Source organism: Notothenia rossii (assembly GCF_949606895.1).
Source record: "Notothenia rossii genome assembly, chromosome: 10".
Taxonomy (NCBI): domain Eukaryota; kingdom Metazoa; phylum Chordata; class Actinopteri; order Perciformes; family Nototheniidae; genus Notothenia; species Notothenia rossii.
The window spans coordinates 47,503,209-47,521,029 of NC_136908.1; the positions used below are offsets into that span (position 1 = coordinate 47,503,209).

Consider the following 17,821-nt stretch of genomic DNA (forward strand, 5'->3'; position numbering starts at 1 on the left):
GTTGATCTGACCAATTCACTACTATGATCAGTCATAAATATTGTAATTTACATCAGATTGCTTTAAGACCTTATGATACCAGGCATTTGAACATATCAAATAGTTGATCACCACTTTCAGTGAGTTCTCCGTGGTTTATTCAAGTATGTAACGGCCATGATGTCCCCTGTCAAAAATGACCTCACTAGTAAATTAATGAGTAACCATAGATTATGTTCATCCGTCAGATAGTACACACCAAGATTGACATTTGGAATAGATTTTCAGTGTCTATTCTTGGTATATTCACTGCAGTCATTCATGTGAACCAGTAGTCTTAGACATTGTTGACACCTTAAAAGGGTGTTAAAGCATATATAGCAGAACTCCTCCATCGCTAAACCCCAGCCAGAGCTTTAAGGTCTGCTGACCAGCTGTTGCTGATAGTGCTTAAGACCAGGCTCAAAACCCGAGGTCACCGAGCCTTCGCAGCAGCTGGCCCAGGCACTAGGGTTTTTAAAATCCTCACTAAAAAACACTTCTTCTCTCTGGCCTTCTAGTCAGAGCGGAGCACGACTCCTGACATTTCCCTGTGTTTTTTATATTTCTGTTGTAAATTATTGTCTTTTATTGTGATTGTAGTAATGTGTTTTTATTACATGTACAGCACATGTAATCGCTTTTAAATGTGCTATATAAATAAAACTTAATTTGATTTGATTTTAAAGGAAATGTGGTGATGATAAATGCTTCTTATGTTAATGTAAGAGCAGATAAAACCGACGGGTCAGATTTGACCGGGAACACCAAAGTAAAGGAGAAAAACGAACGCGACAGGAGGGTTAATGGATAATATAATATACTGCATCATCAACTTGGAACATTTGGATTACAAAAAATCTAATATGCCCAAAATCTAGGACTTACTTTACTACTACGACCAGCTTACTGCCAATGCTTTGCTTATTATTTATCAGTGTATCATGAGGAGAGACATTTCCATAATGCAAGAACTACTTAACCAAGAGAGTCTGCCCTTGCATCGTACAGGTGGTTTCATGAGGACTCAACAGTTAATCTGATCCATACATTACATTGGATCCAAATAGCACAAGAACCGGACTTTGCAGTGCCAAAGTTAATAAAGTCAAGGAAACCATTGTTTCCCGACATGGTGATTAATATTTATAAGACTGTGACTCAAGTAAATGATGCCTTAAGAACCCTCATGCAACACTTTTTCAGGGGTTCACTGGAGTTGATGACCAGCTATCAGTCATCATCTTAGTGTGCTTCCTTTGTCTTTGTTTCTTTAGGAAATGTAAATGAACATTCAGGAAGTCTGGTTTTAAGCTGCAGCTACCTTTTAGATAAAATGTTCTCATGTTTGCTTAAACTGTTACTACATCCTGACAGCAGTTCATGAGACTTGACAATCTGTGAACAATCGGGTTCCTCTGCCTCATCCTCGTGCTCCTGGAGCCTTTTTTAAGATACAGCACACACAAGGATTCTCATTGTCATTCACTGCTTGTTAAAAAACAATTAAACTGTCCAACTTGGCAGCACTGATCCCAGATCCCAGATTCATCAAGATGATGTTATTGTTTATCCTATTTATAGAAAAGAGTGAGGCAAATGCTTTTTATATAGATGATCTGTCTCATGCACTACTGGCAGGATATAGTGACAGTTTTGGAACATGTCATAAAAAGTAATTTTTTAAGAAAGTAGAATAGGTGAGAAAAAGAGGCATTAGGGTTTTTTCCAAAACAGTTACATAACAAATGCTTTGTTAGTGACTTGGTAAATAAACATTTAAAGTAAAATGATTCCTCACACTGATCCCTGATCTTTATTTGATTCCTTCTCATAGTCAGTCAATATCTGTTGGTCACATTTATTATCAGCAGTTTCAGTTTCCAGCTGCTGACAGTGTGTCTCATCCATCAAACTCTAACCCTTATGGGTCTGGATTTATGTCACGGTCAGCCTCACATGAAAATAACCACTTAGAGCAGAATGATCTGCCATTTAGATTTTCACTTACTAAACGAAACTCTAGCCAAACCCTGAGACTTTCAACTTGAACAAATCCTCTGTGCTGCTGCATTGAGATGAATGCTAGAGAGTAGTAATGACTTTTCCAGATATATAGAGCAAAAAGGAATGAAGTCACATCGCGCCAATATTTCCTTGAGTTGCTGGGAATAACACGTTTTAACACTTATACGCTGTCTATTCAAGTGCTTGCCAATTTTGTACGGAAAATTCTCTGATGGCATCTTTACAAGACTTGGACTCAGACATCACTATGATGGACTGAAACGGTACTGCTGTTTATATATGTAATACATAACAGCTTTTATGGCAACAATTTTCATAGAGAGGACATTTACTATTCTATAACATCAGTATAATTCATATTTCAAGGGTGCCTATTAAATGGCAGTGGTTAAGAATAAAGCCACAAAGTCTGTAAAAACCTCAACATTTCTTGACATACACGATCATTAGACTTTCTGTACTGTATGCTTTTTTTCCAAGAGGGGAAACTCCACTTGCAGAGTCAGCAGTTTAGCCAACCTGAGCATGTGAGCCGCGCTGAAGACCACATCAAACTCTGATTGATCCAGCTCCGCCGCTCGCTCCGCCATCTCCGCCGCCTCGCTGAGACGAGACTGCTCCAGGAGGAACTGACCTGCAGAAAGGGGACGACGGAGAAAGAGCATTTATATTTTTGGGTAGAAAAAAAACATATTTTTCATGATTTGTACCTATGGTATGTCGTTATGAAAGGCAGTGTTGTTCTATTGGTTGGTTTGTCCAACTATTGGATCACTTAATGTTGATTTTTGTAAAGATATTCATGTTCCCCAGAGGGTGAACCCCAATTGATCCCCTATGGCCAACAACAGGTTAACATTCACGTTTTTATATTAAAATACTTTTGATAACTTTTGTATGGATTGCCATTCAATTTGGCATCCATATCCTGTCTTTACAGATTTTCATGGTTCCTAGATGTCTCCTGGTTTTGGTTATCCCATGAATTTATTTCCTGGGCCACCATAACGGGCCACTCTTTTGGTTATAATTGACATTTGAACCACTTTTTAATGTCAGTATCTCATTTCATAGCAAGTCATCCATGACTGCAATATATTGGGGATCCCTTGACAATGAATCAATTAATAATCAGAAAATGTAAGCATGCTAACACGCTTAACAAACAACGCAAGGATATAAGAACGATTGGAAAAGCGTTTGGAGAAGCTCTGACAGACAGGTGGACATCTGCTGAGAGGCAAAGGAAGATGAATGGGGTGAAATAAACAGTCTGTAGAGTAATACAGGAAATGCAACAAGAAGAGACAGTGAGAGAAATGTGGAAGGATTATTTGTCTTGCTGGATGATGTTTGAGAGCACAGATGAGATGGAGGTGTTTCATGTGCTCTCCTGTGGGAGTCCGGCCACCTGGTGCTGCACCCACAATCCTCTGCCTCCTCACTGATATAAATGAACAGCAGATCTCGGCTGCAGATGCTACCGAGTGTAGGAAGTGGAAGGGGAATTAGGGGAGTATTCATTAGAGTGCGTCTGTTGTCTTTTCTTGAACTCAAATTCAACTGAATTCACATGCCAAAAACAAGGCATTGGACACCAAAGCAGAGTCATTAGAAGCGGGTCATATTAAGGACAGTTTGCAATAAAATAAAGGACTGTGAACAATGGCAGGAAAGGGGGCCGCTTCTTAGCTATCACCCTCTGTGTCCTCGCTTCCTCGCACTCTCTCTCACGTATGTGTTTTGTGTGCATCCGTTGTGTTATAATGTGGACAGATAGCATCACTCCTTGCACACTCACACCTGGAGCTCATCCAGTGAACCCAGGATAGCTAGAGCAGCCAGATGTGCGATAAAGGAGGGGACCGGCCCAAACAAACATCACCTATAGCATGAAGCTACAAGATAACATTGAAAAAAGAAAAATAGCCAGAGAGGGAGAAAAATAGTTTAAGGGGAAACAGCTTGGTCCATAGACAGCAAGGAATGCCTTGCCAGGGACCAGGCTGAACTAGAACGCAGAGATATCTAGAGAAAGCACCAGGAGGGACGGAGAGAGATAAGGAAGAGGAGACGCAGAATGGTGCTTTGGGACGGATTTCATTTCCTGTGAATGAATATCCTGATGATAGCCACATGGAGCTGCAGGATGATATGAAGAACTGCATTAACAGCAGCACAAGCGGAACTCAGTATCATGTTGTACTCTATCTCCCCAATGGTAAACAGTGTACTCTGATCCTTTCCCCACACTCAGATAGCAAACATGCATGTTTGCATGTTTGCACCATCTGCAATATCTCAAACACTCCTAGCACTGATACCAACACTAAGGACAGGATTGGATGAAAGATAATATGTTTGAGAAAATGTATAAAAAACAGCACGGTATTTGACACTTCCAAATAATGACAACACTGATTTGATTATTTTCAAAAACCCTTATCAGATTACATGAGCTATGAGCTTAGACCAGGGCGGTTTTAAGTTTTAAGAGGACCTGGGGCGTTTAATGACTGCGTCTGACATTACAAAGTATAGGTCTGGGATAAGAGTCTAAAGACCCTAATGATTACCTGAGTACGGCTTACTGCAGCAAAGCCTGGGCATTACAGTAAAGCTTAAAGGCTGCACAGATGTTTGGATCAGGCAATCAGGCAAGTTGTTTGAAAAGGAGTTCACATTGCATTCACATAGCTCTGACAACCACACACATTTTGAGGTCATGCATACTGTATATTTATGATTGAATGTGTCCAACAGGCTTTGCTGGAATTGTTTTGCAAGGGAAACCTTTGATTTCTGTTCTCACCGTAGTGCATGTAGCCGTTTCCTTTAGTTGGGTCCAGCTGAATAGCTCTCAGATAGTACCTCTCTGCTTCGGTCTTCTGCCCCTAAAAGGAAAAGGAAGGAAATCATTGATTGCAACTGATATTCAAGTTCATAATTAGTTCCTTGCAAAAACATTGTTTTGTCACCAGTAATATTTACGCAGATATTAAAGAGCTTAGTTCTGCCTTTCTGCTGATTGTAGTAAACTGCAAAGATAGAATAAAACACTATGACCTTATTATTATTAAATACATTACATTACATTAACAAAACACAAAAGCCCAATACAATAAAGAATGGCAGTTATATTTTATAGTTATTTTCTACCCACACTAGTTCTACTTCTTTCAATTATCTAACTGCAATATCTCAGTCTTTCACAATGTGTTTAATGCCCAAGACATCACAATGACCATAACAAATATATTGTGTGTCTCTAGTTAGAAATGATAGTGGGCGGGATACAATGTGAAAAATACATAAGTTGAATATCATCAGTGTATGCAACACAAGTGTATATCATGAATACAGCTGTGCAACAACTGTTCACAGGCACGCACAGCTACACACAGGAAACTGCTGCTCATAAAGAATACAGTACACCACTTCACATGCCTAGCCATACCTTCAAAAGGTTTGTGTGTGTGTGTGTGTGTGTGTGTGTGTGTGTGTGTGTGTGTGTGTGTGTGTGTGTGTGTGTGTGTGTGTGTGTGTGTGTGTGTGTGTGTGTGTGTGTGTGTGTGTGTGTGTGTGTGTGTGTGTGTGTGTGTGTGTGTGTGTGTGTGTGAGCTCTCTCCACCTCTTGTGTTTCATGCTTCCATATTGCCAATGAAACAAGAAATGAGAGGACTGGACCTATAAGCTTTGCTTCATTACTTTTTTCCCATACAATCCCAATCGCTCCAAATGAACGAGCGAGGATCAGGCCTCCATGGCTTATTTCACATTTTCTTTGGCACTTTGCTCTTTAAATTCAATGAACCATTTCCCCAGACATCCATCAGAACTGAACTATAGTCCATGTATGAAAGGTTTAAGGTCAATGTTAATCATGTTATTTTGAAACACTATCAAAAACTTGAAGCTCTTGTTTCAAATGATGTATTGCTGTGTAAGTCTTTGTTTCTGCATAATTTAGCAACAATGCTGAATATATCTAAATGCACAGCTGAGTTCAACTTCATAACTCAGCTTAGTGTGGACAGACCACAGCTCTCCCTTCAACACGCCACACCCATCTGACTGCAGCTTTCTGACAGACAGCAGGGCTCTAATGTTACACTGGACTTATTATGAATCACTTTGACCTTGGGGAGTAATGAGGCTACATTAGTGGCTTAAAGTGCACTTGTTATTTGCTGAAGGATGTGGACGTGCTCAACACTATCAGGTTGCAACTGTAAATATTGTGGATTCAATAATGGGCACTTTGAAAGTTAATGTGTACTGCTCAAAAGTACTGCATTACATTCAGGGTTGGGAGGGTTACTTTGTAAATGTAATCAGTTACTGATTACTGAATACATGGCTCTGAAAGTAATTCGAATACAGTTACAGTTACGCGTCTTAAAAAAGTAATCAGATTACTTTTAGATTACTTTTGGATTACTTTCTTTTTCCATCACAGATGCTATGTTTTGGTGAACAGGAGACACAAAAAGCAAAAGGAAACTGAACGTGTTTTTACTGTTTTAATGGCTTATCAAGAGCACAACACAAACATAACATCTGAAACGATGCAACAACATAATAAACTTTTTGGGGATGCAGCTTGGGATGTGAGGAGTGAGGGACACGGCTTAGAACGGGCCTGTCGCTTTCTGTCCTGCCAGTGTTGGCAGGACATTAATTAAAATGTCGAACTCGGACTTCATTTTAACGACATGTCAGCCAGGGGTGTAGAGCTATATTTGTTTAAGCACCGGATCGGCAAAACCGGAGACTCTGTGCACCAGTCTGCCTTGATCTATGAATTCATTTCCGTGACACTCACAGTATCTGCTGCTTACAGCTGTTTTATAGAAGGAAAACCTCCTTCACTTCATGAAATCTCTGCAGCACCAGGAGGCAGCGGGAGGGTTAACTCAGTCTCTGAGAAGACGAGCGTGCAGTGCCTTTCACACACCGCCTTCACTGTGTATACCTTCAGAATCATAAGGCTAAAGGGCGACCGCAGGCTGATGTGTTTTAACCACACACACCTCTACACACACACGACTTAAACGCAGACTTTTGTTCCTCCATGTTTCGTTGTTATTGTTTCACTGAGCGGACCCGCCCCTTTTTTTTCAAACACTCCCTTTTTTGCTCCATCTGCGGCGGTAAAAGTTTTTGTGTGCTGTGATGATTCGGCTGTACCTTTAATAATGAATATTAAATATTGTGAGGAAATCTTTCCACCAATAATTCCAATAAGTATTCCAAAATGTATTCACTTCTGGTTTACGAAAGTAACTGTAATCAGATTACTCGTTTTTCAAATGTAACGCGAGCTGAATACAGTTACTTGATTTTTGTATTCTGATTACGTAACGCCGTTACATGTATTCCGTTACAACCCAACCCTGATTACATTACACGTCGGGGTAAACCAAAGTACAAGACTTCAGTTTGACCTTGTCTGTATAGTCGATTGACTTCGGCAAAAATGTAGCTGGTGGAGTGATTCAATAAGGAAGGAGAGTAATTGCGTTATAAGCCTGTCCACTGGCCCATTGTCTGGGGTCCATCCAATCTCCTGTTCCTTAAGCCCTGTAGTACTGGAAGGGGGCCTCTGAGAGTCGGGGCCCTGCATGAATCAGCAGTGCTGAGCCTGAGGGGGGGGTAGCAGATGTCCAGCCACACCGGGCCACTCTCATCTGAACCTGTTCTTAACGTGAATGTGTGTGTGTGTATCCTCAAATCTTTCAACAAAGATAGGAAATGATCAGAAGTTGCAGCTGCAGCTCTGTCAGACCCTGAAGGTTTCCTCAGCACCCAGGCCTGAGGAAGGGAAGGGGGCCAACATCTCTGGGGGGGGGGGAGACAGTTCAACTCCCACATCTAAACTTGACTCAGCTGTGAACACATCTGTAAGCGCTGTTTTTGTTTTTGTGGAGTGGTCGAGGTGGTTGGAGGGCGGGAAGTGGGAGCTTTTCCTGTACAGAACAAACATTGGAGGGGGGGGGGGGGGAGAAAGGTAACGTTTGGGAGAAGTTAGGCAAACTTTTGTGCCCTTGATGTCTCCTGGGAGGGATGGAAAACACAGACAAATCTGGAACTCATCCAAACACAGAGAGATAGCTTTCATCCAGACGCACTCTCCACGTCTGCGACCTTCAGAAGAGAAATTATAGAGCTATATATATATTTGTTAAGCTATTTGGCATCAGTCCTAGATCAGGGTCGATCCAAGGCCATCGAAAAGGTATTAATCGCTTCTTTCATTTCTTCTTTCTCACTGTGTAATCCTCTTTTCATGCAACTAGTCTGGCTAGAGGTCGAACACTATATTCATGAATGCATCACAACTCCTCTAGCTGACTTCTGATCGGGGGGGAGAGCTTGTTAAGCATGCAGCTCTCAGAGTGGGGAGCTCACACCTCATAACAATCATCACAGTTCTCCAGGCTCTGCAGAACAATCGATAGCGTGGGTCCGCTTCGCTCCTATAAGTCGCTCAATATGAATTATTCATTTCTCTTCAGGTCCCGTTTAATTAAACTCTGCCAAGTAGTTAACCACTGCAGTCATTTCAGAGCCTGGGCTCACCTCATGATTCTCCCTGTGTGTGTGTGTGTGTGTGTGTGTGTGTGTGTGTGTGTGTGTGTGTGTGTGTGTGTGTGTGTGTGTGTGTGTGTGTGTGTGTGTGTGTGTGTGTGTGTGTGTGTGTGTGTGTGTGTGTGTGTGTGTGTGTGTGTGTGTGTGTGTGTGTGTGCTCACCATGATGGACAGCAGTTTGCCATACGTCAGGTGGGCAGGGATGTGGTCCGGCTTCACCCTGAGGGACTCTCTGTACCAGTGGCCTGCTTCCTCCAGCCGGCTCAGCCTCATGTATGCCTCTCCTGAAAACAACACAGAGCAGGAGGCAAGATTAGTGTTTTACGTAGGACATTAAATGAATAGCCTTAGGCACAATATGCACATTTAATATATAGCCCCCGTATAGGGGACGTATCAGATATTAAACTGATAAGAACAGATACTACACTTGATCTTAGCCAAAAGGCTGAGAAGCGATGACCCTTAAAGGTGACATGTCATGCTTTTCCGATTATTACCCGTCCCCTTGTGTGTTATGAAGGTTTTTCTGCATGTAAACGGTGTGCAGAGTCAAAACCCTTACGGCCCGTCCACACATCGGCATGCGTTGAAGCTTCAATGCTTCTGCCCATTCACTTTGAATGGGGTGACGTCACGCTTCGCCGAACTGCATTGTGGGGAGCGTAGCTATGCGTTGCTCGCGTCTAGACGGAAGCGTCAGCCAATCAAATCCCGTTTATGAAAATCTGCCAGTACAACTGCTAGCCAATCAAACCACGTGTATGCTGCGAGCAGTGAATCACCCGTTGTTGGTCGCCTTGCTCGCGTTGACTCCCCAAGCTTCAGACACGCCCACCGCCAAGCGTCAACGCACGCTGTAGCGAGTAAAACTCTAACACGGAAAATACCTCCCCAAAACGCCTCGTTGGTGAAACGTCATCATCCATTTCATTCTTCCGGGTACGTGCTTACGAAAGCACGTACCCGGAACTTTTATTTTATTTTTTATTTTTTTTATTTAACCAGATAAAAAGCATTGAGATAAAATCTCATTTACAATGCTGACCTGGCCAAGAAGGCAGCAACGTTACACATAACACAAACATATAAAATACAGAGAACATAACTAAGAAAACAAAAGACGAAAAAAAGCAGTTACTACATTGTGCACATTAGGACAGTAAGAAAGGCACTACTTATTACTGCAAGAGCAGCTGGTGGTAAGGACTTCTGACAACTTCAATTTAAAACAGGCTATAGAAACAAGTGCCGTCAGTTTGAGGCGTGATTGAAGGTCATTCCAAGACCAAGGACCATAATAAAAGAGACTCCTTTTTCCAGCCTCAGTCCGCACAGCAGGAACCTGGAACCGTATCCAGGCACTGGATCTGAGGTTGTAAAAGTCACAAACTGGAGCAAATCTGGCACATATGTAGAGTGGAAGATTTCCTAAAATGGCTTTATACATTAATAAAAACTAATGCTGCATCCTACGCATAGTGAGTGAGGACCATCCAGTTAGGCTATACAGTGTGCAATGATGAGTCCTATAGGGTGCATTTGATATATAACGCAGTGCAGCATGGTAGAGTGGGTCAAGTTTGGCCAAGACAGTGGGACAGGCAAATCTATAAATGGTGTCACCGTAGTCCAGCTGGGACAGGAATAAGCCAGAGACCAACCTTTTACGGGATGAAGTTGAAAAACAACATTTAAGTCTGTAAAGGAAGCCAAGACTGAATTTCAATTTCTTTGTTAGAACTTCGATATGGTGTTTGAAGTTCAGACTACTGTCCAACCAAAAGCCAAGATATTTGTAGATATCAACAAACTCAACAGAGACGCCATCAAGGGTGTCAATGGAGAGGCAAGAGGACGCTGACTTGGGAGCAAAAAGCATTGCTTTGGTTTTCTTACTGTTCAAAAGCAGTTTGGAATCAAGAAGTGCATGCTGCAGCGTGATAAAATCAGATTTTAAATTGGAAACGGCCATGTCCAGAGAAGGAGCACATGAATATACAATAGTGTCATCAGCATACATATGATAGGTAGAAAATTGCATCTGATTACAAATATTGTTTACATATAATAAAAAGAGCAAAGGCCCCAAAATAGAGCCCTGTGGAACGCCCTTCTCCAAGGTGACAGGGTCAGAGACAGTGCTACCCAACCTGACGCATTGAGTACGGTCGGTTAGATAACTCTGAAACCAACAAATGGCATTATGACCGAAACGAGACACCAACATAACATTAGACATAATGTGGTGATCTACAGTATCAAATGCTTTGGCTAGGTCAATAAACAATGCAACACAAACAGATTTGTTATCCAAAGCAGCCTTGATATCATCTAAGACTTTCAGACTGGCAGTCACAGTACTGTGCTTTGATCTGAATCCAGATTGCATAGGGTTAAGGATGTTGTGTGAATTTAAAAAAAGTTTTAGCTGAGTAGAAACTAGGGACTCAAGAATCTTTGATAACACAGAAAGATTTGAGATAGGACGATAATTATTAAACTAAATGGGCCAATCCGTGGAGCTGTTACGTTACGTCCGCGGAGCCGTTACGTTAAGCCCCCGCTGATTGGTCCAAATTGACCAATCCACACACACACACACACTCAGTGCATGCAGCTCTGCAGATTTCTGCTCCCTGCTGCAGGCTGATAACAGACAGTTGGGATCGCGGCGAAATTCTCTCTGCAGACCCATTCTCACAGCGTTTATCCACCTATAAACCTTTTTCTTACTCAATATCAAGCCACACTTATTGTTTTTATTTCGGCTGTGATTTTGTGTGTGTTCAGGTTGAGTTTGGCTCTGTTTGGCTGTGTATCGCTAAACAAGGAAATCACACCTCCACGGAGCTCAGCGCGATTCACAACGTACCGACCAATCAGAGCACACTGGGCTCACAGGGAGGGGGGGGGGTGGGGGGTGGGAGCTGCAGCGAGCCGTTTAGTGGAGAAAGTGAATACTGCTGAATACACATACTTTACAGAGATGCTGTATGCGAAACCAATGTGAGTTTGGAAAATTGCACAGTATTTTTCCATTTTATTATACCTCAACAATGGAATTATGATCAGTGGAAATGGCCATGAAACCTCTCCTTTAACGTTTGCTGCGGGAGACGGACTCGTTGCGCAGTCACCGCCGGTCTTGGTGCGGCTCTTTTGACCTGGCGTAACAGAGGCGCTGCGTAACTGGGTTAACCCTAGCCCTAACACTTTACTTTTCTTTCACAAACTCAGAATGCTCAGCCAAACGGCCGAGCGTACCTAAAATAGGTTGAACTCGTGCTCCTCTCCACGGAAGTCTTTAGTAAAAGGCGAAAGACTTATACGCTTTGAAGAGAAACCAGAGTAATTGTGGAGGCCGTCCTCGAGAACAGACAGCACCGTAGTTGTCCCAGTCCAAACCCTCGTGGTGACACTGACTTGGCTTTTCCACATCTCAGGCCACACCCTTTCCCCCAGCTGCGCTAGAGCTGCACAAGCATGGTTCGTGGCTCTCACCTGTGGCTTCTTTGGCATTAAGTCCAAAAAAGACCCCTGCTGCTGTGCTTCATTATTGGTGCACAGTTTCCTCTGGGTTTAAGATACAATTAGATGGACCTTTAGATCAATTGAAGAGTTATAGCAACAACAGAAAACGACAGAGACCCAAATAGTACACAAGGGATAATACAATTAAATAAGAATAAACATGGAGTAATAATTTGTATAGAATAACAAAAAGGACATGATTTATCTCTATAAACAGATATCGGCATAAATGCACTGGAAACGGATGTTGTGAAATTCATCACTGAAACTCAAGCCAAGCATGTCCGAGGTCTACATTGTTTTACGATATGAAATACTTATGTTCCCTAATTAAAATAAATGTAAAATACATTTTAAAGCATATCGCACCAAATTTTGAATCCTGCTATTTCAGTTTCTTCATTTAAAACAAAACGGGGGACTTACCCATCATGTTGAAAAGGCTGTGTGGTGCAAACTGTTTGGGCATTTTCTGTACCGCTTCCCTATAAATAGACAGGGCCTCCTGGGATGGAAGAACAAAGTTAGCAAGTCCATTGTTTGCATTGCATCAGCATAATACCCTTTTGTAATTGATGAGGGTCGATTACTTTGGGCAAAACAGACTTTCCTAGTTTCACATAGCACAACAATTAAAAGTTAGGTTTTAAAGCTGAAAGGAAAACCTAGATGCACTGACCTCCTGATGGCCCTGTTCGTGGAGCAGTTTTCCCAGGTTGTACAGGCAGCTGGTGACGGAGCTCTTGTGGGCGTGGGGGTCCTTTAAGTTCTCATCAGGGATGTCAGCACAGGTCAGAAAGGTGCGCTTGGCCTCCTCCAGGCTGCCCTGGTTCATCAGGATGATCCCCGTGTTCAAGTAGGCTGCTGTGAGGAGGGGGGGAAACTCATTATAACCTGCCGTCCAAATGATATTTTAATAGGCAGACTAATAAAAGACAACAACTACATTTCTTTTAGGAAAACCAAAATTGTTGATTCTATATAACGCCAACTTTTTTAGATCTGTTTTGATATATGTGATATAACCATCATTGGTTGAGTATTTTATATTGGAAAGATGAGGGGGATCTACCAATAAAGTACTGTAAGATGGCGCTGCAATAATGAAGCAAAAAGAAGACAGGCCAGAGGTCAAAGGCAGATTAGACTACTCAAATAATAGTCAGTAAGAAATCGAAATAAATTAGGCTAAAAGGACATTTGAAGATAACGTATTAACTTGAAAAGTCTAGAATCTGCCCTTCCCTCCCTCATAAAGTGTCCTTGGTACAGTAAAAGATGGTCCCTCATCTCACATGCAAGCACTCGACTGTGAGATTGAATCTCATCGTTTCACCGTCAGGCTGAAATAGCCTGAATATGGCCCTCCAAATGAGCATGTAGAAAAAAACCTGTCTCATTCAGATTTGAAATTGGGCCATGATGCTCATCCGATTACGGAACTTCATCTCACTTATAATTAATAATGAATGGCACTATATACAACCACTGCTACAAAAAGAGACTCTTATTTTAGGTTTACTTACATGCCAGTGTTGGCCGACTCCCAATGGCCAGTTTGTAATAATGCAGCGCTTCAGAAAGACGTTCGTTCTCCTGCAGCAGCAAGCCACTGATAGACCAGAGAAAAGCAACAATGTGAGACATAGTATACCAACAGCTGCATAAACAAGAATGTGCATTGTTTTTTTAAATCAGGGAAGGTTTACCCAGAATAATTGCAAAGTGATGAATGTAATAAATCAACAACACTGGAGCAGCTCCTATTTCCCTTATCAAACATATCAATACATGAACTGCAATATACCAAACCATCAGTGGCGGAGGAAGAACTCCGATTTGTTACTTGAGTAAAAGTAGCAAGTTTAAAAGTATTTTGTTACAAGTAAAAGTCTTGCATTCAAAATGTTACTCAAGCAAAAGTACAAAAGTATCGGCAACCAAATATACTCTTAAGAAACAAAAGTAAAAGTACTCATTATGCGTAATGGCCCAGAATAAAAAATGGTGCATATACTGGGTTACCATTATATGTTTTTATCAAAACTTGTCAATATAGAGCTAATTTGAATAACGCTAAATAATGCTGCTGGTTATCTTAACCTATAATGTCAAAGTTTATTAAATAATTGATTTAAATGTTGTTTTAGCTATTAACCTGCACCTTAAGAGTAACTACAAATCTGTCAAATAAATGTAGTAGATTCAAAAGTACAATATTGGGTTCTAAAATCTAGTGGAGTAGAAGTATAAAGTAGCATAAACTGCGGATACTCAGGTAAAGTACCTCAACCTTTTACTTGAGTACATGTACTTTGTTACTATCCATCACTGCCAACCATCCATCACATTCAGATAGAACCTCAGCTTCACAGAGGGCAGGAACACCTTCCTTTGGTCTCCCTGCTCCCTCCCTTTGTTGCTCTGCCAGCTTCCTGACAGCTGAAACTTGAGAGGAGCCGAGGAGAGAGTCAGCATGAGGGTCTGCTGTGAGGGTCTGCCACCTTCACTCTGTGCTGCAGGATTGGAAGTGGCTTTGTGTCCTCCCCCAGGCCCCACAAACCAAGACTAATCAAATCAGAGGCAGAAGGTACAAAGAGCCACCTGGGAAGTTATTTCCTCTTTGTCACACTCTTGCATCACGCTTAGCTCTGAGTCTCACTCTCCTCTCTCATGGTTTGGATCTATTTTCTTTAAGTTCTTCCTGTCTGTCAGTATTCCTTTTTCCCTTTTGTTCTTTTTGTTCTGCCTCTGCAATCTCAAGTGATGGATGGCAGGAATCTGAATCTGTTCGTGTCACGCCTTTGCAAACAGGAGGGAGGTGGGGCTCTTTAACACTCACAGGTTATACAGCATGTCAGCCATGTTCCCTCGGTGGTGCAGAGCGTTTCTGTACGCCTTCTCCGCCTCCGCCATCTTGCCCTGGTTCTTTAGAACGTTCCCCAAGTTTCCCCAGGCTGCAGGAGACATGTGTCAGTGACAGGGTTGCACTTTCAGGTAAACACACTTTTGGTATTGATTTAAAATAAATACATAACATAAAATGAACTTTGAATCAGTGGATTCGAAGAAGGTGCCATCTCCTCATTCAATGTTATGTCTTAAAATCAGCTTTCCATACTCTGTGCTGTGCTGAGATTTCAGTTGGTACTAATATTGATGTTAGATAAGTACTTTATTCATCATTTATTGTCACAGCAGCAGTGTTGTCAAGCATTTCACGACTTAAAAATATTTAAAAGATAGAAATATTAAAAAATGTTTTTACATTAGCAGCAAGTATATACAAATGCAGAGTAAAAAAGGACATATATCACTAGGGCAGCCGTTCCCAAACTGTTTCAACTGAGGGCCGACTTCAGAATCTAAAAAAATGTTCGCGGACCACATTCAATGATAGACAATACGGAGGCTAAATCAAGTTCTGATTGGTCAATTCAGAACATGTGACACGTTGTTAATCCAGTAGTACAGACCGCTGTCAAGGACTGTAATGACCGTTGCAAAGGAGGATCAAGAAAGAGAAAGAAAAAGAGGTTCAAATAAAAAGAAAATCGAATAATGAAATGTTTCCACGCAAATCATAATGTTTTGCAAATTATTCGGCGACCCACTTGCAATGCGTTCGCGGCCCACAGGTTGGGAACCACTGCACTAGAGTGTCTGAATAATACACACTATAAAGAAAATATGTAATAAATTGAATACCCTACAATATACAAACTGACTAAGCTAAAGAAATATATTGAAATATACCACTGACACATATTGGCATTGGATACACATCCCTAATCTGAGTTTCCTAACCTACCTTTAGCGGGGTTGGCACCGATCCCTGATCTGTAGAGATTCTCCTCGTTGCTCCAGTCCCTGTTTCTCTGAACCGTTCTGAGTCCATTCAGCAGCACTAGTCCCACACAGAGACCCATCAGTAACGCCCTGCAGCCTTTAGTCCTCAGTCTGATGTGTAATGTCCGTGCACCAGCAGCAACCAGTAAACAGAAGCCCATACTGGGGATGTACAGCACCCTCTCTGCAATCACAAAACCTACATAAAAGAAGAGGTTTGTGGCGGGGAGGAAAGGCAATGAGAGCATGCCTAATGAAAACAGGACTAGGTGTTGTGTGGGGGGGAGGGTCGCCCGTGGGGGGCATTGGTGGGGTCCTGCTGACCCGTTCAGGGTGGTCTTTGGCGGCCCCTGATCTGTGTTATGGTTTGTGTCGGGGGCATGGCAGCCATTCCCATTAGTGATTGATTTCCCGTTAGCCACATAGGGTTTCCCATTGGTCTCCTTGGCTTTAGAGGTGGGGCCCTGAAGGCCAAACAAACCCAGGAGGACGAATCCACCATAAAAGGCAACAGTGTGAAGGTTCCTCCAGTCAGCCAAGGACCTGACCAAGGGCACAGCGTCCATGGACCAATCAAAACTTAGCCTGTCGGGGCAGAATAGCAGCCAGGCGTTGGCGACCGGCAGGTGGAGGAACGTCAGGGTTCGAGTGAGGAAATGTGGCGAGTCAGCGGCCGGGTTGTCAGAGTTGGAGAAGTTGGGAGGCTTGTTGCCCATCCAGTAGAGGCGAGCCGACAGCAGGATGACCCCCCAGGACGCAAGCACGCAGAGGCTCAGCAACACACTGACGTTCTTCTTCTGGAAGAGAGGAGCGGAAAAGAGTCATGCTACAGGACAACACCTAAATCAACCGGTCAGTGCAGAAAAGCTCAGTCAAAGACACACTATTTTCCTACTGAATTAATTCAACATTTCAGAACGCTATTTTAATACCAAGTTATCAGTCGGGATCAAACGTTTTTTAAGCAGTTTGTAGTATGTAGCCGATGATGGAAAAGAGCAGGGAGAAGAAAGTCTTATTTTACCTGCCTCTTACCCGAAAATAGATGGTTTGTCAATCACAGCTGCTTACAACCAATACTTACAGTAACATGAAACCAAAAACAAAACCAAACATAACAATCTACGGTCAGTGAAACAGGTTACCTGACATCTTCATACTGTCTAATTATTCTAGTCTTTATACATGTTCTTTAAGATGTCTCTAAAGAGGTCATACATAGATCTCTTTGAATCATTTAGTAAACAATTCCACAGTTCAACTCCAACTACAGAGATCAGTTTTAAAGTATTCAATGCAAACTGATTCTTAAAGTTACATTTCCTTCTATGATGCTCATCCTCTTGATTTAAAACAAATTCGTTTTGTATATTTTCTGGTAGTATTCTGCTTTATGCATAACGAAAGAAGTCTGTAATTCAATTAAATCTTTAAAATTGAACAGCCTTAAATCAAATGTCTCCTCATGTTTCCAGTCTTTCGGCATGAGCTATAAGGGTTTGACTTGTAAAGCAACCATTGGAAAAAGCTTCCAAATCTATTTTCCCACTATCCCATATAGAAAGATAAACTATGCAAAGTGATGGCTGGAATGTTTTTGGTAGCTGCCTGGGTCATAAACCGCACTCGTGTAAAATCAAACAGTCCTTTGTAACACAAGCATACTTCTTCAAATTAAAAATGCATCATAGCCAGAAACAACACAACTCTGTTCACATGAATATAGTGAAATATGACCAATTCAAACTGGTGACAGACACTTTGGGATTTGGACAGATGGACGCTCTAATCAATGTCACTT

At 41.9% G+C, this 17,821-nt stretch overlaps 1 protein-coding gene across 1 annotated transcript in view; it reads right to left on the bottom strand.

Annotated features, from left to right (window-relative positions):
- The window catches only part of LOC307021634 (protein O-mannosyl-transferase TMTC2-like), a 77,518-nt gene that overhangs the window by 11,380 nt on the left and 48,317 nt on the right, over positions 1–17,821 (bottom strand). Inside the window, exons 3-10 of the mRNA XM_079653948.1 lie at positions 15,983–16,817; positions 15,014–15,128; positions 13,698–13,783; positions 12,851–13,035; positions 12,598–12,676; positions 8,800–8,921; positions 4,859–4,940; positions 2,566–2,680 (exon numbers count right to left, since the gene is read on the bottom strand). Coding sequence (XP_079510074.1) covers positions 2,566–2,680; positions 4,859–4,940; positions 8,800–8,921; positions 12,598–12,676; positions 12,851–13,035; positions 13,698–13,783; positions 15,014–15,128; positions 15,983–16,817 — 1,619 coding nt within the window. The remainder of the gene's footprint in view (positions 1–2,565; positions 2,681–4,858; positions 4,941–8,799; positions 8,922–12,597; positions 12,677–12,850; positions 13,036–13,697; positions 13,784–15,013; positions 15,129–15,982; positions 16,818–17,821) is intronic.